Source organism: Fonsecaea pedrosoi (genome assembly GCF_000835455.1).
Source record: "Fonsecaea pedrosoi CBS 271.37 unplaced genomic scaffold supercont1.5, whole genome shotgun sequence".
NCBI classification, from domain to species: Eukaryota; Fungi; Ascomycota; class Eurotiomycetes; order Chaetothyriales; family Herpotrichiellaceae; genus Fonsecaea; species Fonsecaea pedrosoi.
Window position 1 is genome coordinate 199500 of NW_013550611.1, and position 24062 is coordinate 223561.

At 52.0% G+C, this 24062-nt stretch overlaps 7 protein-coding genes across 7 annotated transcripts; 5 read left to right on the top strand and 2 right to left on the bottom strand.

Moving 5' to 3' along the window:
• Positions 1 to 5865: 5865 nt before the first annotated feature.
• Positions 5866 to 7331, top strand: Z517_07540 (uncharacterized protein; the record flags this gene model as incomplete). Its single annotated transcript, XM_013426061.1, has 3 exons — positions 5866 to 6193; positions 6252 to 6873; positions 6932 to 7331. The coding sequence occupies 3 exons, from the start codon at positions 5866 to 5868 to the stop codon at positions 7329 to 7331; spliced, it is 1350 nt and encodes a 449-aa protein (XP_013281515.1).
• Positions 7332 to 7450: 119 nt separating this feature from the next.
• Z517_07541 (uncharacterized protein) lies at positions 7451 to 9180 on the bottom strand (the record flags this gene model as incomplete). The annotated part of the gene is made up of 4 exons (XM_013426062.1): positions 7451 to 7622; positions 7702 to 8300; positions 8354 to 8892; positions 8943 to 9180. The coding sequence occupies 4 exons, from the start codon at positions 9178 to 9180 to the stop codon at positions 7451 to 7453; spliced, it is 1548 nt and encodes a 515-aa protein (XP_013281516.1).
• Positions 9181 to 10202: 1022 nt separating this feature from the next.
• Positions 10203 to 11252, top strand: Z517_07542 (uncharacterized protein; the record flags this gene model as incomplete). The annotated part of the gene is made up of 2 exons (XM_013426063.1): positions 10203 to 10256; positions 10305 to 11252. The coding sequence occupies 2 exons, from the start codon at positions 10203 to 10205 to the stop codon at positions 11250 to 11252; spliced, it is 1002 nt and encodes a 333-aa protein (XP_013281517.1).
• Positions 11253 to 12035: 783 nt separating this feature from the next.
• Z517_07543 (40S ribosomal protein S4) lies at positions 12036 to 13061 on the top strand (the record flags this gene model as incomplete). The annotated part of the gene is made up of 4 exons (XM_013426064.1): positions 12036 to 12143; positions 12231 to 12559; positions 12648 to 12942; positions 12999 to 13061. The coding sequence occupies 4 exons, from the start codon at positions 12036 to 12038 to the stop codon at positions 13059 to 13061; spliced, it is 795 nt and encodes a 264-aa protein (XP_013281518.1).
• Positions 13062 to 13286: 225 nt separating this feature from the next.
• On the bottom strand, positions 13287 to 13828 carry Z517_07544 (uncharacterized protein; the record flags this gene model as incomplete). The annotated part of the gene is made up of 2 exons (XM_013426065.1): positions 13287 to 13698; positions 13764 to 13828. The coding sequence occupies 2 exons, from the start codon at positions 13826 to 13828 to the stop codon at positions 13287 to 13289; spliced, it is 477 nt and encodes a 158-aa protein (XP_013281519.1).
• A 377-nt stretch (positions 13829 to 14205) lies between these two features.
• Z517_07545 (uncharacterized protein) lies at positions 14206 to 18460 on the top strand (the record flags this gene model as incomplete). Its single annotated transcript, XM_013426066.1, has 2 exons — positions 14206 to 15225; positions 15368 to 18460. The coding sequence occupies 2 exons, from the start codon at positions 14206 to 14208 to the stop codon at positions 18458 to 18460; spliced, it is 4113 nt and encodes a 1370-aa protein (XP_013281520.1).
• Positions 18461 to 20181: 1721 nt separating this feature from the next.
• Positions 20182 to 21807, top strand: Z517_07546 (uncharacterized protein; the record flags this gene model as incomplete). The annotated part of the gene is made up of 2 exons (XM_013426067.1): positions 20182 to 20310; positions 20695 to 21807. 2 exons carry the CDS (start codon positions 20182 to 20184, stop codon positions 21805 to 21807), a joined length of 1242 nt encoding a protein of 413 aa, XP_013281521.1.
• Between the last annotated feature and the right edge of the window lie 2255 nt (positions 21808 to 24062).

The window sequence follows — 24062 nt, forward strand, 5'->3', positions numbered from 1 at the left end:
CGACAAAACTCTGACAGACAAATCTGCTGAAATTTGTTGAGGATCCTCCATTCAAGGTCCGACAGGTGCGCGGGCTTAGCATAGGTATCATTTCCTGGTAATGACAGTACGGGCGAGGCTAGGGGTGGTTGTAAAGTTGATCAACCTTTTAAGAGCTTGCAGTGAGCGGCTGAGAGAGCATATTGGTCCTGGCAGTGTTCTGCGGAAGCGAGTGATTGCGTGAAAATTTGTTTCGCACTCTATCAGCGCACCTTTGCTCAAATTCCGATAGTCTCGTCTGCCGGCACTTCGGGATCAATTAATACAGTGAAGGATGAGAAGGCCTGATCTCAAACAACTTCTAACTGCGCAATACCGCGTCACAAGTGAAGCACAGATTGACTCTCAAAGGTCCTCAAAGAACCCGGAAGAAACTGCTAGGTAAAATGGTCGCTGGCACTTTGTGAGGTGTCACAACCGTGCAGACTCTTGAGGTGAACAGTGACTCGAAGTTGGAAAGGCGTTGAGACACAGATAACGATGCTGAAAATCGAGAATCTTGTGTCAATGAAGTTCTCGAACGAGAAAGCATCGATGCTGTCTCTCACGCGCAGGGACGAAAGGATCGAGGCTGTAGCTTGGAGACAACGCACAGGCCTGAGTATGTTCGTAAATGGTCAAGTTTGAACAGCAGTGCGACGAGAGGGAGTTGATAGATGCTGGCGCTGAGTCGAGGTAAGGTGTTAGAAGGGAATATTCAGAGAGACCCCGATGTGTGGTGTCGACAAGGGCAGGGAATAGGGGCGTGAGGTGGTAATGCCGTCACAGAGGCCGCTTGTCCTCAGACTCCTGGCCTCTGATGTGAAACGAATGAGGGTCGAGGCTGTAGTTCTCTGCTGTTGTTTACGATGTAATGTTGTCTGAAGTAACGAGCAGTAGGAGACTGTAAGCGCACGCACAGAAATGACTGCGCAGCCTGCAAAATCTACAACTTTCCTCCACTCCGCTCCTCCTTGTCTTATTATACACTCGTCGCCGCCTCAAGTGCGGTCAACGCAGGATCAATCATATGAATTGACAGCTCGTCTCCACGCAGGTCACAACGTGTCTTTACACATGATCAGCCCTACCCTCCCACAGCAATCGACGCCGCTCTGAGCTATTAACCCGTGTATTCTCGTCCTTGGTAGCACGAATCAGAACCTTGTCAAATGGATGCTACCCCCTGAACCGAGATCTTGCATCCTAAGCGTCGATAGTTGCAGCTGGTCCTTTGCTGAATGGTCTTGTGCAAAGGGAAAGAAGAGCCGGCCTAGCAGCCCACAGGCTTGCTGAGAGTTGAGGATCTAACCTGAGGAGATTAGCACCTGGAAAGCAAAGAAGAAACACCAACACGGATGCTACCGGCTACGCAAGCGAGAGGGTCTTTGATTGGATTGCTGCTGCTGTTGCTACTGTTGTGGTTCAGACGCCTCCAGCCAGGCAAGGAACATATCAACATCATGACTCAATAGTGCGGCATACGTTTTGATGCAGGTTTAGGGAGCTTGGAGCTTGGAAACGGCTAGGACCGTCGAGAAGAGTTGACAAGCTGAGCCCTCTAGGTTCGCAAACTGGCCCACCCGATAAAGGCTCAGTGATTCAGGGCGTCCCCCGTGATACGACGATGGCCAAATTGGCCTATCCCCACTTCACCAACGAAGCAAGCCTCATGGCCAATTGAACCAGGGACGAGTCAAAAAAGGGAAGCAGGGGATATTTTTCTGGACAAGAAGGCATAGGTGAGGCGCGTAAGAAGCTGTACAGGGTTCTCACCAGACGAAAGAGAGACGCCGCCGCTAGTCCAGAGAGTGAGGGTCTTGTGCCCGTCACACAAAGCTGTTTTACCCATGTCTGCGTGTCTGTGCAGATGGCCCCCACCCACAGGAACTTTGCGTTGCATTGCTGTCATCCGCATTACTGGAGCCATCTGCGTGGGATGCCGATATCAATCAGAACTCTAAGGGTCAGTCACAAAGCAAATTGACTCTGCCGGAGCTGAGAACTTGATGGAAATGACACTCAAACACAACGTCAACATTCATGTGGCCAACTACCTATGTGGTTTCACAATGATTGTGAAGGGACCTCATGTTCAGTGGGAACGACTCTCGTGGCGAGGACGGCTCCAGCATCTATTGGCCATTGGGAAGTCATTCCACCACCCACGCCTGCACCACCATCTAGAGCCTCACGGGTGTATTCGACGCTGTGTCCTCAGTAGTCCACAATGTCGGTGGTGGCTCACAAGAAAAACAATATCCAGCATTGATCATGATGCATAAGAGGACATCCACAAACCAATCCCCAGTCTTTGCGGGGCTAGTGGCGCAATGCGATACCATACGGGTTTAACGCAAACTAACTAGGGCTTTCCCGTTAAGCTCGGATCACTTAAGCGAGAAGCTGGCAAGGAAACAATCACGAAAAGATGTCGCCAAACTCCCCGCAGAGCTTTGGCCACTTTCAATTACAGCGAGAAAGTGGCGAATCTATTTCAAGTCAAATGGTCTCAACATGAAGTTTGACTAAGGATGGTTACCCCTGGTTGAGACGAAGCTCGACGATTGGCTGTTTTTCATCCTCAGAGAGCTGTTTCTAAAGCAGTTTTTCACTACACACGCCGCACGAGCAACCTCGCTTGCATGCAATATCACTCTCCTTTGGCACACGAGCCGAATTACCCGTCTCTGTGGATAGTATCTCGGTCAGGCACATACCCACTTCGCTCCGCGAGGGGAGGGTGTTGTGATGTAGACCATGGCAATTAAATGCCGCCTCGAACAAAATGTGACGGCGCAGTTCGCCATCGAGTTATGCGAAGGAGTAAATGGAGCAGCTCGACCGCCGCCAGAGACGACTTCCAGCGCCGGTGTGAGGGATCTTCTTTTCATGCCAGGGAATTCGAATTCACGCAAACAGCACGGGTCCGAGATCAAGGCTGGGAGCATCCATGTGGCGCCTACCACACGGGACGGACCACCCCTCCAATCGGCGCTGGGCTTATTGTCGTTGATGGATATTGCTCGTCGAAGTTTGCGCGTCGGTTATTCAGGAATATGCATGTGGGTGCAAGGGGTCTGTCTCTACGAATAGTGGTTTTAGATGCCTACGAGGGTCCAGGCCATGCAGCCTGGTCAGCCTCTGACATAACCCCGGCAGAATGGACCGCTCCAGATCGTCGTGTGTGCGCGCCACGTTTTCTGTGGAAGCACGATCTCGTGGTGCCATGGGGGTCAGAAGGATTTCGAACTACGAAAACCCTCTTCTCGACATCGAGACTCCTGTGATTTGGCGGCCTGGCTTTGCACTCGTCGAGGCGACCGAGTCGACCACCTGCATGTTTCCAGGACAGATTGTCCCTCGAGACCTTTCGCGATCCAAGCGCAGCGCCGAGGTTGGAGCCTTGTCCCACGCATATTATTGGGGCCTCCCTTTTTGGTGAGATGCCAATCGGTCACCATCCCTTTCTGGTCGACGCCCACTTCCATTGATCCCGATCTGGATTCCATGCACTTCCCTGCCATGCAGTTAAGGTGCAGACTGGGTCCCCTCAGCCGTCGATGTCCCATGCAGCTACCAATGGGAACCACGATTCAGGTCCCTTCAGGTCCCTTCATGCCCTTGATGGTCGCCGTGTCCACAGCAGAATCTGCACGAAGCTATTGCCACAAACGGGCTGAAGCCCCATTGCCTTCTGCACACCACATCCCCGGGAAAACAAATTGAGCAACACGACGTACACGTGGCTGCAAGGGTGGTCCACGTGGTGATCGCGTGGCCTTCCTGCACAAACCACAGCGCTGTGCCATCGACCCTCTGTACGATCAGTTGGTAACTGGACGCCGCTCTTTCGACGAGGTTGCTCCATTTCTCTTCAGCTGAAGGTTGCGATTGTCCGGCGCTTCCCAAAGTCCTCCAACTAACTGACTCGCCCCAGACTTTACGGCAACCTCCTCGAGCATGTAAGGCGTACCGCTTCCCGAACGCAGGGTACAGACTCTCTGGTAAAACCGTTACCCATATCAAGTGGTAGCGCACCTCGCTTCGGATATGTCATTGCGTCATTGGCACTCGTGCCACTTCTATATGCGACTTATCGCGCCGAATGGATTTATTTGTCTACCCACCCATTGTTTCAGCCAGCACGAGGTGGTTTTGCTGTGACTATGCAAGCCACAAGCATTTCCAAGAGAAATAACTGCTTCAAAACCAACAGTCCCTGCTGATTGAGAGCCATTTACACACTCACCCCAAGGCTTATCAAAGTTGAGTCCCCAGGGCCTACAGGGGTCGCACTCCTATCGACCAAGATTCTCACTAGGTTTTCTTCGAGCTAATCCACCCAGGCCAAGTGGACAGTCTGCTGACATTTGTTTGGCGCTTTGGCTAAGGTTTGGATATTCTTCCAGCTCCCTGACTATGTCATCAAGCTGTCGTTTGCTGAATCCAGAGGCACCGCGACTTGTCGCGAATGCAAGCTTTACGATGGCGATACGGCGTTTAATACAGTGTACACTATCCCACATGACGCAAATGTCCCTCCAGTGGAGATTTGATCTTTGCCCACTTCGTTCGCTTAGCATAGGCATCCTGCATTACGCTCGAGGTGAGGACTCCGTACAAAGCTGCATCCCACAACTCGCACACGAGAGTTGAGGGGCTAGGAGAGGCATAGGTTCCCGCTATTGTTCCCCATCACCCAAAGTCATGGAAAACCTGCAGGGGCTTTCCTCAACCAAACACACTCAGCCACCCGACATTGGGTAAAGAATGAGTTGACTGGAGCACTACCATGGTCCACCCAGCATCAGCCAAAGAGGCTAGGAGTTGTCCGACCAAAAGGGGTACAAGTCGTGTCTTAAGTGCAAAAGCAAAAATCAGTATCACTCATGGTACCAGGCCATGCACATGGTGCATATGTCAAAGAACGGAATCTGTTTTAACCGACGCACACTCGCCCGCCCATCGCAAAAGTGGTGCTCTTGGCATGCCCGATGGCTGCTTGTGACCCAGAGTTCCACACTGATTGTTGAGTGTTGACACAAATCACGCGGATACCATAACGAAAATCTCTCCTTCTCGCTAACACATCTCCTGAACAAGCTTCTAGCAGGGACAGTGCCCTTGGAGGCACTACGCCTTTCGACAACCAGGGACCTTGTCCGACTTGATGCGGAGGTTCAACCTGGGCAACCATGCTAGTGAAGAAGGAAGAAGCCATATAAGAGCTCAGCCAATAGATTCCATTGGAGCCTTGGTTTTCGTTAGCGAATGGCGTCCAAGGTCATTGCACTTCCATGGGAGCGGTTCTTTATCACATGATTTCGAAGGTCTGTTGTCCAGCGGACTCTCTGATGCTAGAAGGTCCCCAGATGGATACATCCGTGAATGCACAAACTGACATTGGAAGACCCCCGTACCATCCCAGTAGTAAGCTTTGCCGCCTCAATCATTTACGCAAACTCTCCTAAGTGAACACCTCGTAAGCCAGGTTCGTGTAGATGTTTTCATCCTTGAGACGTCAAGGAGATAGGACGACAAGTGTGAAGCAAAGCACCGTTTACTGGGAAATCCGCTAAGCTAAGCCAGATCACAAATGCTTCATTGTGACGAGCAGCTCTTCCAACGTGTATATATCCCGTACGAGGTGCAGAGTGGCAGTTGGTTGAGATTTGGCTGCTACGGTGTGGAGTTGTTGATGCCAAGGTGAAGCTACGGCGGAACTACGGCTGTGACTACGGTGGATCTTTTGCGCTGCGCAAGACAAGAAACTCAAGATTTCGCCATCCAAAACTCAGGGGCCCAATGATTTACTCACAAACAGCACAGCACGGCGAGGGCAGAATGACGCCTTCGCTCTGGTCAAGCTACAGACACGACCATCCCATTCTCACCCTGTTTGTGCTCTTTGTCGCTTGGAAGTCGGTGATAATCCTCATCACCCTGGCCGCCCCTGGCGTCGGATACGACACGTCCACAAGCCTCCTGGACTGGGAAGATGCAGGTCAGCAAACCATATCAGACACCCCAGACCACATGTCAAACTGGTGGATGAAGCTTGTTCGATGGGATGCTATATATTACACGCACCTATCGGACCAAGGACATATTTTTGAGCAGGAGTGGGCGTTTGGCATTGGTCTGTCGACCGCAATATCATGGACCAGCACATGTATCTTTCATCCCCCTCCCTTGGTACGTTCGGAGCTCACTTATTGACGATATCCCAGACCTCTCCCAGCTGGGAATCACCGGAGGGCCATCATCATCCTTGGCCGGAATCATTTTGTCGCATATAGCCCATTGGCTGTCTGTTATCCAGCTATGGGCATTGACAGAATCTCTAATCGGAACCGACAAACCCACCAAGTCTCTGGTCCCACTCTCCACCGCTGCACTCCATATCATTTCTCCTGCGGGCGTGTTTCTCTCTGCCCCTTCTTCCGAAAGCGCCTTTGCGTTTCTGTCCATGTCTGGCTTTTTGGGATATATTCACGCGACCCACCATTTCCACAGAGGTCAAGTATTCGCTGCCTGTACCACGATGATCTCCACCGCCATGTCCTTTAGTACTGCTACGATCGTTCGGAGCAATGGCGTATTGGCTGGAATACCATTCCTGGTCGAAGCGCTTACCACGTTCCTTGTCATGTTCTCCCGGGGCATCTCGCCTTCGCGGGTTACTTGGCTGGCCTCGGCCGTGGCTGGCGGTCTCCTCGTGGCCTTTGGCATGGCGTATCCGCAAGCCCTGGCATATTGGGAATACTGCCACGGCCGCGACCCCCGCGACAGGAGACCCTGGTGCAATCAGTCACTCCCGTCCATTTTCACCTTTGTCCAATCTCATTACTGGTGAGGGAGTCCACGAGTCGCCATGTATGGCCCACCGCTAACAAAGTACTTCGACCAGGAACGTCGGTCTCTTTCGCTACTGGACCATATCGAATCTCCCGCTGTTTCTCTTGGCCGCACCGACCCTCTCGATCTTGATTTACTCCGCCGTAGATGTCCTACGGCGCCCTCAGCTTGTTATCCGAGACTCGACGCCATCGTTGTCCACAACCGTATCAGCTGGCAAACGAGCGCTGTTGAGCCTGGCCCTGCCGCAACTCATGCTCGCCGTGCTTGCACTCACGAGTTACCACGTACAAATCATCACGAGGCTGTCTTCTGGGTATCCGCTGTGGTATATCTGGCTGGCGATCAAGCTTCAGACGAAACCGAAGCGAGCTTCCATGGTTATTCGGTGGATGGTCATCTATGCTTTGGTTCAAGCGGGACTTTATGCATCATTTCTGCCTCCAGCTTAGATTCATGGCTGGTTGTGGTCGAGAAGCATCATAATTGCAACATAGAGCAACCCGACGCAGCGGACTACAAAATTAGGCCCATCCACTGGCAACAATCGACTATTCTGAGAAAAATATGACTACTTTTCCACCGATTTCACCTTGACTCGGATCCCTTTGGTGTCGAGCTTGACAGTTGGCACGAAATAATCGTGGGCTAACACCGTATCCGACACGTCAGTCTCGTACAGCTCAAAGGAGAACCTCCTAAAGATCGAGGCAAGCCCCATGTACAGCTCAGCTTGAGCAAGACTGCAATATGTCAGCAGCGTTCCAGCGTGGCATGATACTAAGGCCAAGAGTGGAGAGATGGAAAGCAGTCACAACTCACTTCAACCCAATACATTGCCTTGTTCCTCTCCCAAACCCAATAAAGTACCGTTCTAGCGGTTGGCCGTCCTTTGTGGTTGGGTTGTTCAGCCACCTCTCTGGAATGAACGAATGTGATTGAGGGAAGATATCCTCGTCATGATTCATGTCGACGATAGTCATGGAAACTGGTGTGCCTGCCGGGATCACCCAGTCTTTGTACCTCAAATCGTGACGGGCAACCCGAGGCAGCCGCGAAGCGATCCCATATGCTAGTCTGATACCCTCTTTGATACACCCTGTCAAGTAGGGTAACTGTTCAAGATTCTGCCAGTCGAGCTGCATGGATGGGTCGGGAATGGCCTCTTCAAGCTCGGCACGTAACTTCTTGAAGATGTCGGGCTTGTCAATGATGTGGAAGCTGGCCACCGCAGCCGCCCAGGACGTGGTCAAGATGGCAGCCCCAATGATGACTTGAGCCTCTTGGACCATGCGGTTGACCGACTTCTCCCTGTCCGAAAGGTCACTGTGAAGCATCTCGTGGAACAGCGTGGGATGGTCAACCATCTTCTTGGATTCGTCGTGGTTCTCCTTGAGTGCGGAGATGGTCCGATGGAAGTCCTTGGTTCATCGGGTCAGGCCACCGACTCAATGGGTGGCGTGCTGTCACTTACCTGTTGCACTTGAATGTGCATGTACATGTTCGGCTCGAGTCTCAGCACTAACCAATCTGGCAGGCTGTTCATCACAGGCCATAACCACGGAAATTGCATCAGCACGCTGGATGATTCGCAGGCGGCGTGCATAGCTTCGTGGAAGGTCTCTTTGAAATCCGGAGAATCGAGATGGTCGTAGGCTTTTGCGAAACAGAATTCGGTCACGACATCTCCCGCATAAGCGGTCCAGGCACGGTGGAGCGGCAACACACGGTCGGTTCCCGCATATTCTTGGACGCTTGAGCATAGTTTCCTCAATTTGGCCCGCACCACAGGCTGAAAGTCCATGATTTTTCGCTTAGAGAAGAAGGGGGCTACGGCATTGCGCAAGCGACGGTGGTCTTCCTGAAGTGGCGCGGTGAAAAATGTATCGTCGGTACCAAACCTGGCAGAGAATGGCGCATACTTGTCGAGTCTACCAGACTTGACATAGAGCTCTTCGAAGTAATCGGAGTCGAGAACGTGCAATTCATTTGGAGTGACTCTTATGATGGGACCTGTGAGCCGTGAAGTTAGCTCACAGAATGGCGTACTTGCGGATGCTTACCATATTTCTTGTGGAGATTCTGGATATGAAAGGTCATCTGGCCTTTTTGGACGATTTCGTAGTAAAACTCATACCATCTTGTAAGGCCGGCAAGCTTAGGACCTGGAAAATGAGCAATGGGATGAAAGTAGAGACGATAAATAGCGAGAGCAAGACAGTATACGGTGGCTGAAGCGACAGCGAGGGTCAAGAGCGCCAGAGAAGGGTGGGCGATGAGGATCAATCTGACGTTATCCATGCTGGATTATTGTCCGGCGATGGCACGTTTGACAGCTGAAGAATGATGGAGATTGCGCCTTCAGAGGAATGTCAATGTCTTTCAAGCATGTGGGGATCGAATAGGATCACGAAGACCAATCTCTTCACAAGGTCAGGAACAACCGCATGCATTGAGTAGTGCGGTAAGGTATGTCTTTCTCCGGCGATGCTGCGTTCGGTTGGGGATGCATCATGGTGCGCTAGTTGATGCAACACACCTATTGCAGGGATTGGGGAGCTTAAGAAGCATGTGGGACAGTGACGAGGGACAGTTGGAGGTGACGGAGGGAGGAGTTGAGAAGCGAAGAAGCACTCGTAGACAGAAGAGAAACGGATCATAGCTAATTGCTTCCTGCGATCGAGTACCTCACTTCTAAGTTGGGCTCTTTTGTTCATCTATCGCTGTAATGTTTAGTTGTAGTTGACTCCATCTTTTTTATTTCTTCGTACAATTATTGGTACGAAGAGTATCTGGGAGAAGGAAGGTACGTGTACGGAGTCCCCCGTCACTGCTAACACCTTTTGTTAAACCCTGCTAAATATGACTCTAATATCTATACTCGGACTAGTGCATTACTAGCTCATCGTGCCGGCCCGAAGTCCGGAACCCCCGGTACTTGCCGTCAAATGGACCCAGCACAGACTGCCACTGGATGCATCAACACCGCCAAAGCAGATATTAGCAACAGTCAGAAACAAGTCGTGTGAGCTGGTATTGGTTCTCGAACTTCGTACAACATCTGCCCTCATGATATCCGATGTCTCCAAATCCGCCCAGAAAGTTTTGGTTGCGGTGCCAGGAATGTAAGCCTCGCACTCGCCCCCTCACTTTGGCTTCGCAATCCCTTTTGCCACATCAATAACGTGAATGTTCACACTTCCACCCATTTAGCCCATGTTTCTATCCTGACCTCTCTATATTCCACCTCGCCCACTATTTCTCCAACGCCTTCTGTTGCGCCTACAGTTGTGCGATCACAACCTACTCCCGGCGGTCCGGCAATGTGCCACACAATCACTGGCGACCAGCACCACGAGCCAGATTTGGAAGCTGATGTTCGTTATCATCTAACCCTATCCCAAGTAGTACTAATAGAGGTCTAGTCCGACCCCAGTGATGGAGATTCAGGCTACGGCGGCTCTATTGCAGGGTCCTGGTCAGCTTCGTTAGCAAGCTCGGTTCTCAACTACCGGTATGAGAATGGCCGGCGGTACCACGCCTATCGCGAAGGCCAGTATATCTTACCCAACGACGAAGATGAGCAAGCACGGCTAGATATGCTTCACCACATCTATAAGCTAATTCTGGGGGGCTCTTTATCTCGCGCCCCATTGAACCAGCCTCAGCGTGTCCTCGACATGGGCTGTGGCACCGGTCTTTGGTGCATCGAGTTTGCTGATGACTTTCCCGGCGCCACCATCGTTGGCACTGATCTCAGCCCGATTCAGCCCGGCTGGGTGCCTCCCAATTGCAAGTTTTATGTTGACGATTTCGAAAGCGAATGGGCGTATCCTCCCTCGGAGCATTTCGATTATATCCATGGGCGGTCACTCTGCGGGAGCGTTGCCGACTGGCCCCGGTTGTTTACCCAGGCTTTGTCTCACTTGAATCCGGGTGGATGGATGGAGATGCAGGAGTATCACTGCCACGTGTATTCCGACGATGATACGCTTGACCAGGCTATCTATCTGAAGAATTGGGTCGAGGAGATGAACGAAGGGAGCATGCGATTCGGCAAGGAACTGAAAACCGCAAACAAATTGAAGAACTACATGCAGGAAGCCGGATTTGTCGACATCCATGAGGAGGTATACAGGTGTCCCATTGGTCCCTGGGCCAGAGGGAAGAGGTACAAGGAGCTTGGAACATATTACCGCGCGCAATTTGTCGATGCTGTCGAGCCATTCACATTGGCCATGTTCACTAGGATCTTGGGCTACAGCATCGACCAAGCCCTGGTCACGATTCAGCGAGTCAAGCAGGATTTGATCAACCCCAGGCTTCATCTTTATGTCCATTTCCACTTTGTGTGGGGAAAGAAGCCTGGATAATCAATTCCAGTCGAGCGGGTCGTTCATCAGCGGTTCCATGGCGGTCTATGCCTGAAACCGGGACCATTGAAGCATCTGACACAAAGCTTCTTTACAGTCAAATCTGCTGTCCACCAGTCGAGTGCCGTCCTCGCTCGTGACGCAGTGCGAGCAACATCACAAGATGATACGACCGGGATCATCTGCAAGACACTGCCACAAATAAGTTTCAGAGGCTATCGAATCTTTTTACAGTTGCGCCACCGCCGACATGCTGTCAGACAAACCCTTAAACGCAATCAAAATCAATGTCCATCACAAACACTAAGAAAATCCTCCATAGCTGTCTCAAAGCAAAAACAGCCGCGAGTTGCAGGATCAAAGAGACAACTGTCGAATGGCCATTTCCGAGGATCTCACTTGCGACCAAGTACATAAGTGGTCGCTGATCTTGTTGTCCCACTACCGAGATAGTCGAGAAATTCCGGGCGACAAAGCAGGACATCGGATTAGTTAGCCCGACTTAATACATACCTTGTCACGATAGATGTCCATGATCCTGAGCTGTGGCATCTTCTCTGTATTCGGAACCCTACTCGGTACTTCACGTGGCTTGGCAGCGAATTGGGGTTTCAAATGACACAATCCTCTGTCTTTCCAAGACCACGTCCCAAAATAGGCTAGTCGCGATAAATCTTGGCAAGGGCCACAACCAAATTCCGATTATTCTTTTCCACCGTCCGCACTCACAGACCTTACGTGGATTGTCACCTTTCTCTCTCTACATCGAAAAATCAAGTCAAGATGGGTCGCGGTCCAAAGAAGCATCAGAAGCGTCTCAGTGCGCCCTCGCACTGGCTTTTGGACAAGCTCTCGGGTGCCTATGCTCCCAAGGCATCCCCTGGGCCTCACGTTGGTCTTCCCCCTCCAAGCATCTTCTGGCTTTTGCATTTGCGCATTGACTGTTGGAAATGCTAACAAGGACAAAAAAATGTACAGAAAAGCCGTGACTGCCTTCCTTTGATCGTCTTCCTCCGCAACCGCCTCAAGTACTCCCTGAACAATCGCGAGACCATGGCCATTCTGATGCAGCGCCTCATCAAGGTCGATGGCAAGGTCCGCACCGACATCACCTACCCTGCGGGCTACATGGATGTCATCTCGATTGAGAAGACTGGAGAGCACTTCCGTCTCGTCTACGATACCAAAGGGCGCTTCGCCATCCACCGCATCGAACAAGCTGAGGCAGAATACAAACTCGGCAAGGTCAAGAGAGTACAAGTTGGCAAAGGAGGAATCCCATACTTGGTTACGCATGATGCTCGCACGTAAGTTCACACGCCTGCATCTATCAGCCGTTGGGCCAAGCTTTGGTTGGAAAAAAATATATGTCAAGAAGCTGATGTGGATTAATAGTATCCGATACCCCGATCCGGCTATCAAGGTCAACGATACTGTCAAGATTGACCTCACCTCTGGAAAAATTACCGACTTCATCCGATTCGACACTGGTGTGATCGCCATGGTCACTGGTGGTCGTAACATGGGCCGTGTTGGTGTCATCACTCACCGTGAGAGACACGACGGTGGCTTCAACATTGTTCACATCAAGGATGCAATTGACAACTCATTTGCAACCCGAGAGAGCAACGTTTTCATCATTGGCAAGGAGAAGCCGTGGATCAGTTTGCCCAAGGGCAAGGGTGTCAAGGTAAGTCTCACATGCATATCTTTCTCGCTTGGCTCATGCTTACGGTGCTTCTACAGTTGTCCATTGCCGAAGAGAGAGACCGCCGCCGTGCTGTCCAATTGGCCAACCCTCGAGTGTAGAGTGTCTTTACTCATTCGAAGCAGGCGTCAGGCTTCTGGGGAGGCATGGAGGAGAGGATCCTTGGAGAAGAAATGTCTTTTGTGCAAAACATAAACGCAAAATTCGTGCCACTGTATGCTCAGGGCAGAGATACCCCGAGAACCTTCGGCCCATATGGCTGAAAAGGCAATGCCAAGATACCTAAAAGATCTCGTAAACGTCTTTTCCTGCTCTGATTCCTCCTTCTATCTGTTCTTTTTGGTGGCATTCTCGCGAGTCCCTAGCCGCCCGAACATCCCAGTCACAGTCATCAACCTGTTCACATGCAAGAACGCACTGACTCCAATATTCGAATATATCATCACGTTCCACTGGTTCAGGTCCCAGAACACCTTGTCCCCAAGCGCGCAGTATATAGAATATATGTGACCCAAGTCGGCCAGAGCCACCGCAATCAAATACCTCCTTGCAATCTCAGCGTGGGTGGTGAAGCAGCAGATGACCGCCATTGCCGCGAGGAGAAGAAAGACATTGCCCAACTGGAGAGTCAGGGAGAGGGCATTTGGAGTGAAGAGAAGATCCGTTATGGTAGTGTTGGGCGCTTGGTCGGCATAGTACTGTTGAGGCTGGAAAAAGGTGATGAAATAGGCCCACGTCCTGTCCTCCGTACCTACATGTCAGCAAAGAGCACTATCGATCCCGAAAGTGGGCAAGAATCGTACAGCGACGCAGGTTCCAAGATGCCAAAGAGGACCAGCGGCCAGACTGGAAGTGCAGAGAGAGCCATGGTCTGGCTGTATACCAGTGCGCACGTAGTCAGCGAAACGGTAGCAACAGAGAGAAAGAGGTAATGGAGTAGATGAAGCAACAAGCTGATGCTTCTCTTGTACGCTCACCTTGTTTCAGGCGTTCCATTTGCCGAGTAGGTGTTGAAGTTGCAACTCGTGCGGGCGTGGGGATGTGGTGGATGTGGACGCTCCGGCTAAAGTTCGGAAGCGTTTCTAGCGGTTTGTTTGTTGACATGGCCAGCAGGTTGCCCAATCAACTGACTTCATCTGCATCTCTTCTCGTCTGCATTACATCCCTTTGTTGGAGACAGCAGACCTTGCACGACCGCATATTAACGGACACAGGATAGACAGTGCAGACACTACGACAGCAGCAATGGCCGCACCTGTCGCCGCAGACAGCGACCTCATTAATTTCGACATTATAGAAACCCACAAGGAAAACATCCAGTCTCTCCCTGGCGGCCGATCAGTCAAGCAGCTTGCCTCAATATTGTCGCCTCTTTCCTCCTCCAGGGGTTTAGGCGCAAGCGCAACTCCGACTTTGGAAGAGACAAAAACACTCAACGACGCCATCCGACAAGAATATGAAATCGAACTCCAATCAATAGCGGATTTGGACGACCCTCTTGATATTTATGACCGATATGTCAAATGGACGCTGAACGCATACCCATCAGCCCAATCAACACCTCAATCTCAGCTTCTGCCGCTGCTGGAGCGAGCCACGAAGGCTTTCCTCACCACAAACCACTACAAGAATGACCCGCGCTACTTGAAATTGTGGCTGCATTATATCCGCTTCTTCTCGGACACACCCAGAGAGACCTTTGCGTTCCTTGCTCGACACGGTATCGGTGAAGGACTTGGGCTGTTCTATGAAGAGTTTGCGGCATGGCTGGAAACCGCAGGGAGATGGGCACAAGCGGACGAAGTATATAAGCTGGGCATTGAGCGGGAGGCCAGACCCATGGAAAGACTGACGCGGAAATACGCTCAGTTCCAGCAGCGATTCGATGCCAGGCCGCAAGCAGACGATGAGCCCAGCTCCCCTGCGCTGCCCACTGTTCGCCTGGCCCTCGCCGCCAAGGTTGATCCGTTTGCTTCTGCCCATCGGAATGACGACCCACAAGCAGCACGGCAGAGGAATGGGATAAGTGCCAGCTCTGCACCAACGTCGCGCTCCGGAAAGCCCAAAATGGCCATTTTCTCGGATGCCGATAATGCTCAACAGCAGCAATTGAGTACAAACAGCACGAAAGGTTGGGATACCATCGGGTCAATGAAGGATCGCAAGAAGGAGAACACTATCGAGGCTCGATCATGGGCGGGAGAGAAGTTGAAGGCTGGAGGGAGAGTCGGGTCGGTCCAAAAAATGGAAATATTCAAGGATCCGGTATGATTGACCTTTTTTCATGTCTAGTGCCAATCAATACAATCTGAACTTTTGGACTACTATCAGGACTTTGGTCTTGTTCTTCCCCTTGATGATAGAGTGACTGACCGATTTCGTGGAACCCTAGGCATCACGAGTACAGGGACAATCCGCACGGTCGCTGTCAAACCAAGACGCACAGCAATCGCATCAAGTCGTCAATCCACGCACCGGTCGAGCCGAACGGGTCTTCGTAGACCTTGAAGCTATCTACCCGGCCGACACTGACCAAGAATTCAGCTTCGAGGAGCTTCGAGCCATGTCTAGAGGCTGGGCCCAGAAGGACTGGAGACCACGAGAAGAAGAAACTCCGTTGAAACCAACTGCCGCCAATGCCTCGATGAACGTGAGGTCGAAGATCAACAAGTCTCGAGAGCCGGAGGATATTGAGAATCTTACACACTCGTTCTCCGATAAGATCGACCTGAACAGCGGTGCCACCTCCAGCCTCAGTGTTCACGATGTGTCGACCCAATCTATGGTCGGTATGCCACAGTCAGATTCTCAGCCGGCATCCAAGCCGTCGAAACAGAAGGAGAGGAAGATGAAGATTAGAGAAGTCAAACAGGAGACGCAGACGGTCAAGACTCGACTGGAATCACCCACCGGCAAGAAGTTGAAGCGCAAAAATTCCTCGCAAGAGCCAACCATGACGTTTCACTCAAAGGCTGCCACGAACGAGATATACGATATGTTTAACCAGCCAATCCGCAGACCAGCAGGAGCCAGAGAGGATAGTCAGAGTGGCGATGAGACCGATTTCACTGAAGGGGAAGTAGACGATGGGTATAGCACTACAGGGGACGCCGAGAGCACAGGAACCGGTCGAGTGTCGGCTCCTAGTAGTGAATTTGGTGACGATACATTAGCATCCATCAGAAAATCCTCACAAAGTCAAAGTCAGTCTGAAAGCGTCTCTCCTTGGTCCGACTTCACCGCCAGCAGACACGTCCCACATCTTGATTTAGCACATGTTTCCGGTGTCAAGGACAAAGCGAGCTCGACCAAGAATCAAAGGAGAGCGAAAACCAGAGATCATTCAGAGGACATGACAGAGAACATGGACTCGTCCAGCCAGAACCAAACGCAGACTTCTGGGTTTGGAGGGTTTGACACCCAAGCGATTGCTGCCATTGCTGAGGGCAACTTTGACGACCTAGACACCAAAGCCATTGCCATGATGGCGGGTGACATCGATGAGGGTGCGACAGACGCTGGGGATATCGATGTTGTGCAAGATGTCACTGTTGCCCTGTCTGCAGACCAGGCCGCACTAATGGATGAGCGTGCGGAAGATCTCGAGGCTTTGAACAATGATGCCAACGATGTCGCCCTCGCCACCCCAGTTGACATCGAGTTCCCCGAACATCAAGAGATCTCACACAAACCTCGCTTTATCCCCATTCCACCTATCGACTATGAGCCGACCCCGATTCGACCTTACCGTGACCCGGCGATGCTGGCACAAAACAAGATGCCGTTCATGACACCAATCGCAGAGCGAACCGAATCTTCACTTGCCCCGTCGACTGTTTTCAACGCACCCGAATACTTCGAGTCCAAGACCCCTAGCAAGTCCAAGTACGAGAGCCCGTCGAAACTCGGGGTTGAGGATCTATTCCTGAGCAGCCCGCAGCAGGAGCTTGCGACGCCAACGTCTGCTTCCCCAGCGGCGAAAAGAAAATACTGTGAGACTGGCGCGACCGAGGATGAGCTCACCACATCCTCACCACAGAAGAAAGGACCCCGCAAGCCGACGGACCCATATTCCTCGCCCGTTCCCCTGCCCACCACGAATGAGGAGACCTTCAAGACCCCAGCTTTGCCATCGAAACCGACTGTCAGATCACCCCTGTCAAAGATTCAAAAAGGCCCAATCATCCCAGACCTACAATGCAATCCGTGCGACGATGCAGTCCGAAACCAGATCCTTACCTCTGTCTACCCGCCCCTCTCCACCCAAAAGGGGTATTATGATCATTCGAGCATCACTCTTGGACGCTATCCTGCCTTGAAGTCTTACGCTGAAAAACAAGCAAAGTCAAAAGTGAAATTCAGTCCCAGAAAGAGTCAGAACGAGAAACCCCCAACCAAAGCAGTTCCCCCGATCCTCAAATTCGGTGAGACAACCCGAGTTTACGCAGTCAAGCGAGAACTGGGCGAGGGGGCGTTTGCGCCGGTGTATCTGGTCGATAGTTACGACCCAGCCGAGAATGAAGACACAGACGACCATGACAAGGAGAACCAGACGCCACCGTCGTCTCAGCTTACCGATTCATCCCGTCAACCGCTTGAAGCTCTCAAGACCGAGTCCCCGCCGGGCACACTGGTCTGGGAATTCCACATCGTCCGCTTGATCAAACAGCGCCTCGGTTCGGCTGCGCGAAGCATGCAGTCCATCATCCTCGCTCACGAATGCCATCTCTACCGCGATGAAGCCTACCTCGTCCTCTCTTACAGCCCGCAAGGGACATTGCTCGACCTGATCAATATGGCACGGAGCGAGAATGTCAAAGCCGGTAAACCTGCGGAGGGTTTAGACGAAGTGGTGGCTATGTGGTTCAGTGTCGAGCTTCTGCGGACCCTGGAGGACCTCCATCGTGTGGGCATCCTCCACGGCGACTTGAAGGGTGACAATTGCCTCGTGCGCTTCGATACCACCATGGATCTGACAGCGCCATTCCAGGCGGAGGGACATCACGGGTGGCAATCTCGGGGCCTGAGACTGATTGACTTTGGCCGCGGCATCGATACACGCATGTTCAAGCCCACCGCACAGTTCATCGCCGACTGGCCTTCTTGTCCTCAGGACTGTACCGAAATCCGCGAATGTCGACCCTGGAAGTGGCAAATTGACTATCACGGGGCAGCAGGGGTGATCCACTCGTTGTTGTTCGGTAAATACATCGAGACAATCCCAGCTGGAGGCAGTACGCTCGCAGGTCCGGGTCAAAAGAAGGAATGGAAATTGAAGGAGAACCTCAAGCGATACTGGGAGAAGGATATTTGGGGAGATGTGTTTGCGACATTGTTGAACCCGGGCTGCGTGGCTGATGGGGAAGAAATGCCAATTCAGGGGAATTTGAAAAGAGTGAGGGTGATGATGGAGAAGTGGCTGGTGGATGAGGGCGAGCGAGGTGGTCGGGATCTGAGAGCGAGCTTGAGACGGATGGAACGGTTGGTTTGCACGAAGTGATGGACCTGGTTTTGATTTCATTTATTCCTCAGATGGACTTCGAAGATATGGGAGGATCACAACTGAGCGAGGCGTTGGGGGCTTGTGCGATGTTGGATCAGGGATAATGTTGGAAAGTCACGAACAGGGTGGTATTTCTCGAGAGACATGGATTTGCAAAGGGCGCATGGCACAGAGACCAACATACTAGAGCGCTTTTTGAGCGAGTGAACAATGACAATGACGCCGAGAAAGCAACTAATCCCAGAATTCATCTTGTTCCAAGCAGCAATTGTAGACGTAGTTGATATCGAGCACTCGATTGCTTATTGTCCGCGTGGCCACCGTTTGGAGATGCGGAGGGTTTGGTTGATGCCTCATGTACGAGTAGACAGTGTGTGCCGAGTACAGTACAGAAAAGCACATATGTGTCTGCTAAAGGGCACACGAGAGATCACGCAGGAGCAGGAGGAAGAGGATCCAACGGATGTGGAGGAGGCAACATCAACCCGCATTATCGACCCCGAGTTTTGTCTTCTTTCTCCAACACACCAAGGCACGCACGTTGCGCCGATCTCATGATGATGACATTGACTTTCAGTTTTCTCCACAGGTTTCCAACAACCGCCCTTGCGAAAAAGGAAGGAAAGAAAAATTGTCCCGCCTCTCTCTCGCCCTGGGGCAGCCCGAAGAGGGAAACCGAGTTTATTTGATGATAGGTAATAATAATCTGGCAGATACCGTCCGACTCTAATCTTTTATATATTTCTTTTTGGTCAATAATACCTAACTCTCTCACGTACACTGTGCCAGCCACCCTCGCACATACTTACCTACGTACCTATCTACCTACTCCCGGATACATATCACATAGCTACTCGTAGCTCTCGAAGTGGATGAAATTGGCTTCTCGATCTTATCCTCTGTGCTCCCCATCACATCCGGCGGCCGCGCGCGGGGCCGACAAAACTCACTCCAAGCGTTGAAACCGATTGACTGGCACACTGACTAGACTTGGTTGCACGATGCCGCCTTCACTCTGCTGACATTGACTGAGTTGAGCGAACAAAACAGGATTCGCGGTGATCCTGATCTCTCTATATTTATCGGTGTATCTCCTCAAACCTGTTCCAGGGAAGGACAGGAAAAACACCACACCACACCACCCAGCGCTTGGGACCAACGGATATATCCGGCCGGCTGGTGCGCGTGCCCTTCCTCCACTCACTCACTCACTCGATCGACGGAATTGTAAAAGAGGAGGGAGAGAAAAGAGAACGCATACACATATACGCACACACGGAGAGAGACAGACAGAGACACCACACATACCCCTCTACGTACCACTGCGGTCGTGTTACTTTTTTGTTTCACCACTTCATCAACTCCCGAAGTCGGAAACCACCCGCCTACCCGCCTCCTTCTTAGTAAATCAATCCCACTCTAACCTCTACCGATTTCCCCCTCCAGACTCCTCTAGCAGCGTCGCTACCTACGCAAACATCTACGTCGTTGACTTTGCGACTGACCGGAGAAGATAATCCGAGAGATCTCGCGTCCCCGCAGTCGAAAGGAAGAGCCGAGCGAGCGAGCACAAGTCTCGTCCGAACAGGCGGGGTCCGTCCGATAAGGATTTGAGGACTCAAAAGCACACACGGGAACACACGAACAGATTGACAAAATATTATTATCATCCTTTCTAAACAAACAGTTTTTTTTTTTAATATCCCAACGTTAAAACAATGGGCGACGCCGGTCCTTTGACGCCAGACCCGCTCCAGCATGACGGCAGTGCTGGAGACGATGGTCGCGTTGAAGCAGATGGTGCGCCTCCCTTGAGGGAGGTCAAGGTTCTTGTTACAGGTTTCGGCGTAAGTTCTTTTTCTCTCCTTTGTCTCTCGATCGGTCGATCAGGGGATTGTTTAGATCTCTTTCGCGATATCGGGCTCTGAGCTCCAACCTTTGTACATATTTGATGCTGCAAAGCAGAGAATGTGGCTGAGGGGTGGGAGGCAAGACATGGAAGTGTCCCTTAAGCTCATCGAGACGATGCGGCTGGCTGGAGCAGGGAGGGCACTCGTTGATGGTGTCGATCTATCGATCTATACCCTCCCGAGTTGCTGTGCAAGGCGATTGTGTTACCTTGATTGTGGCCTTGCGTCTTGACCCTGGATTCTGGGCTTCCCAAACCATGTCCTTTTGTCGTACCTTTATTTGGAGGCCTCATGCTGATAATCATCCTCGGTCCATTTTAGCCATTTAAATCTTTCCTGATAAATCCCTCGTGGTTAATCGCCTCGGCCCTGCCCGAGGAGCTTTATCCCTCGCCAGCGACCGACACTCCGCGTAAATCACCAGACTACAAGATCAAATTGATCGTTCATCCCTCCGCCGTCCGGGTTTCATACTCGACCGTCTCGACCACCGTACCCACCCTCATCGCGACGCACAATCCCGATTTCATCCTGCACATTGGCATGGCCGGCGGACGTGACTGCTACTCCCTTGAGATCCGCGGACACAGGGACAACTACCGCATAAAGGACGTGGACGACTGCGATGGCTTCACCTGGGGGGAGAACCGGTGGAGGACCGAGGGGATCCCAGAGGTGCTATATGTCGCATGGGATGAGGTCGACGTGCTTAGTCGGTGGGAGGACGGTGTACAGGGGGGACTGAGAGAGCGAGGATTCTTGGGCACGGGAGAGATGGACAAGCCATTGGCGGACTCTGGAAAGGGGGTGAACGAGGCCGAGACGCCCACCAGCGCCACGCGAGCGGTCCCGATCACGCCCATCGGACTCGGACGAGCAAGCGTGCCCAGGAATCTGATGTGGGGGACAAGTAACATGCCCGTGTCGTCGACCAAGGCGGACGAGCATCGGAGAAGAGCCGTGGTCAAGTTGTCTTGCGACGCCGGCCGGTTCCTCTGCGAGTACGCCCTGTTTGAGAGCTTGAGTCGGAGATGGCTGGAGGCGCAGAGACGAGGAGATTGGCAAGCCACGAGCCACAAGAAGGAAACCGAATCGGTGTCCTCGTCAGCTTCACCTGAGGTGGTGAACAACAACAACAACGCCTCCTCGTCCTCTGTTTCAGATCCGTCGCGGTCCGACTCAGATGACGAGGCCACAGAGCGCGTTGGCAAAGTGGCTTTCCTGCACGTGCCTGGCTGGACGGGCGTCGAGGACATCAATCGCGGCGTGATGGTCGCTGAAGAGGCGATCCGCGCGTTGATTGGCAGTTGGGAGGACGGGTACAGGCGGAACGGGACTGGTGGGAGGAGGGTGGTGGGCACTCAGGCCTTCTCGTACACCAAGCAACATTCCGAGGAAGCTGGTAGGGTCGCATCATCAACGTGGAGAGCCTGAGACAAACCGGTCTGAAGGGTAATTCGTGCATACCTACGAGTAAGGGGGGAAATGTGGGATGGCATAAGGCATAAGGTTTCGGGAGCACAAGTGGACCACTGTCCCAGGGATGTGATAGATCGAGCAAGCAAGTTACTTGTACATGAACCAAGGATGTGACGACTTGTACAAAGGAACCGATGGATGAAGGCACGAAAAGACGTGATGATGATGACGGGGCGCGGGTTTAGTCGTTAATCTGGTGTCGCAGATGGTGAAGTCTAAACCCCACCAGCTGACTAGCAAGCCAGCTGTCCGTGCTGTCTTTGGGTTTGGGTTTTCAGCGGGACGGGTGAACTCTGTCGCCTGTGTATTCTCCGTACAAAGTAGGTAGTATGTAGATACCTCGTGTCCCTCGTGTCTCGTGTCGGTACAAGGTATCGAATCAAATCAAATCGATCTTGCTTCGCGTTCACGGATATCCCTTTCCGTCAACCGAGGAAAATGGTTTCACTGTGGCTTGGATGGGAAAACATGAGATCGGAAACCCAGCCTGGCGACGGGATATCATGCCAGCTAGGCTAGGCCAGATCATTCTTGCCCTGCTCAGCACGTTGTGTCTCGTTTGTGCAAAAGAATTCACCAAGGCCTTTTGCTCTGCTTTGTCAAAGAACCTAATGGCAAAAGAATACCTTACTTCGCATCCCATGCCACCCCCCAGTATCCGTTCTAGGGAATGCTGACGTCGTTGAGTCTCCGGCCATAGTTAACCAAGGTTTTCCGAATTGTCTCGTGTAACCTGTCAAGATATTACGAGGAGAGATGGCGGCAGGCTGGTTGTTTGCTCGGCAGGCTTCTTATGCAAGGGATGCTTGTACAATTACCCCGGGTCCTTGGTCCTTTGGTCATTTCGTTGACTGTTGTCACGACCAGCGATGTAAGGGCCATGAGAGACAAGTTGAAACAAAGGGGTATTGTTTGCTTTCTTTTTCTTCTCTTGGGTGCATCGTGGAGGTGCAGATTGATAAACTCCACCTTTCACATACATACCTCGGGTACCTACCTAGGCAGGCAGACGGGGTCGTGTTTGTTTACTTACCTCCTAAGAGGTACATATTTCGACGAGACGTGGGGTTCTTGGTTGGTAGATCGTCGTGCACAAGTAGTGGAAAAGGGGTAACAAACTCATGCTACGAGTGTACCGATTACTGGGACTCTGAGCAGCAGATCAACATCTAGTGCACAGAATGAGGATGGGCAGTCGGCAGCTGGGCAAACCGAGTGGAAGTCCGGCGTTGGCGTTGTCGTGGTGGCGTCAGCGACTTCCTCGTAACTGTACGAGGTCAGTGGTTGTAAAATTATGATTGGCTATTAAAGACCCACATAGGTTCGGCTCGCATATTTAGCGTCATAAACGCGTTGATCTCGCGTCTCTTGGAAGCCAGACGCGTCGAGTAGGTTGGTTTGGTTCCCTTGCGGCCCGCACTCTCGCTCACCCACACACCAACACACTCACACACAATGCAAACGGCACACGACCACATCCTCTTTCATCCGCCTTCGTGGAAAGCATCCATCCGAGTCAGGACCCTTTAAAGGGGTGCTTCGACCCAGAAGTACACTCTATTGTTGTTGTGGGCAGAAGTGGAGGAGCACGGGAACCGCTGGACACGCGAGTCTGTGCCTTTGCAGCGTGATGGAGAAAATGGCTGCACCTGAAGCATAACCGAACAAAGTGAAGCGAGCACTCGTAAGGAGACAAGCAAATGACAAGAGGAGCCCAAGTAGCGGGAGTGGTTGATATTGAAGGAGCATCGGGAGTAGCTTTGCAGTAGGCGGTATAGAGTGCGAAGAGCTGTTCCTTCGTCTTACCATCTCCGTCGGCAGCCCGTTACTGGCAAGACATATGACCATCGAGGTGCAGAACCCTGAACTATCGGGTGAACATCTGCTGGAGCTACTGTAACTGCTACACCTACTGCTGCTGCTACTGCATGCGCTGCTCACCTGGCTGGTGGCTCTTTGTCTTTAGTCCTTCAACTCGCCTTCAACACGTAATTGTCTCTGTTCTGCGCAGTTAGTGGCTCCGTCAATGGGGATAATAAGAACAATTCGACCTCTCTCCTATCACCATATTCCTCTTCCTCTTCCTTTTTTTCCTGTTTCTGTCATTATTCTTTCTCTCCCTCCCACCTACTAGATCCTAGTGGTGCGGCTTTACTTTTGGGGGTTTTGTGGCAGCCTGGGCAGCGGGCAGCTTTAGCCATTATTTCCTA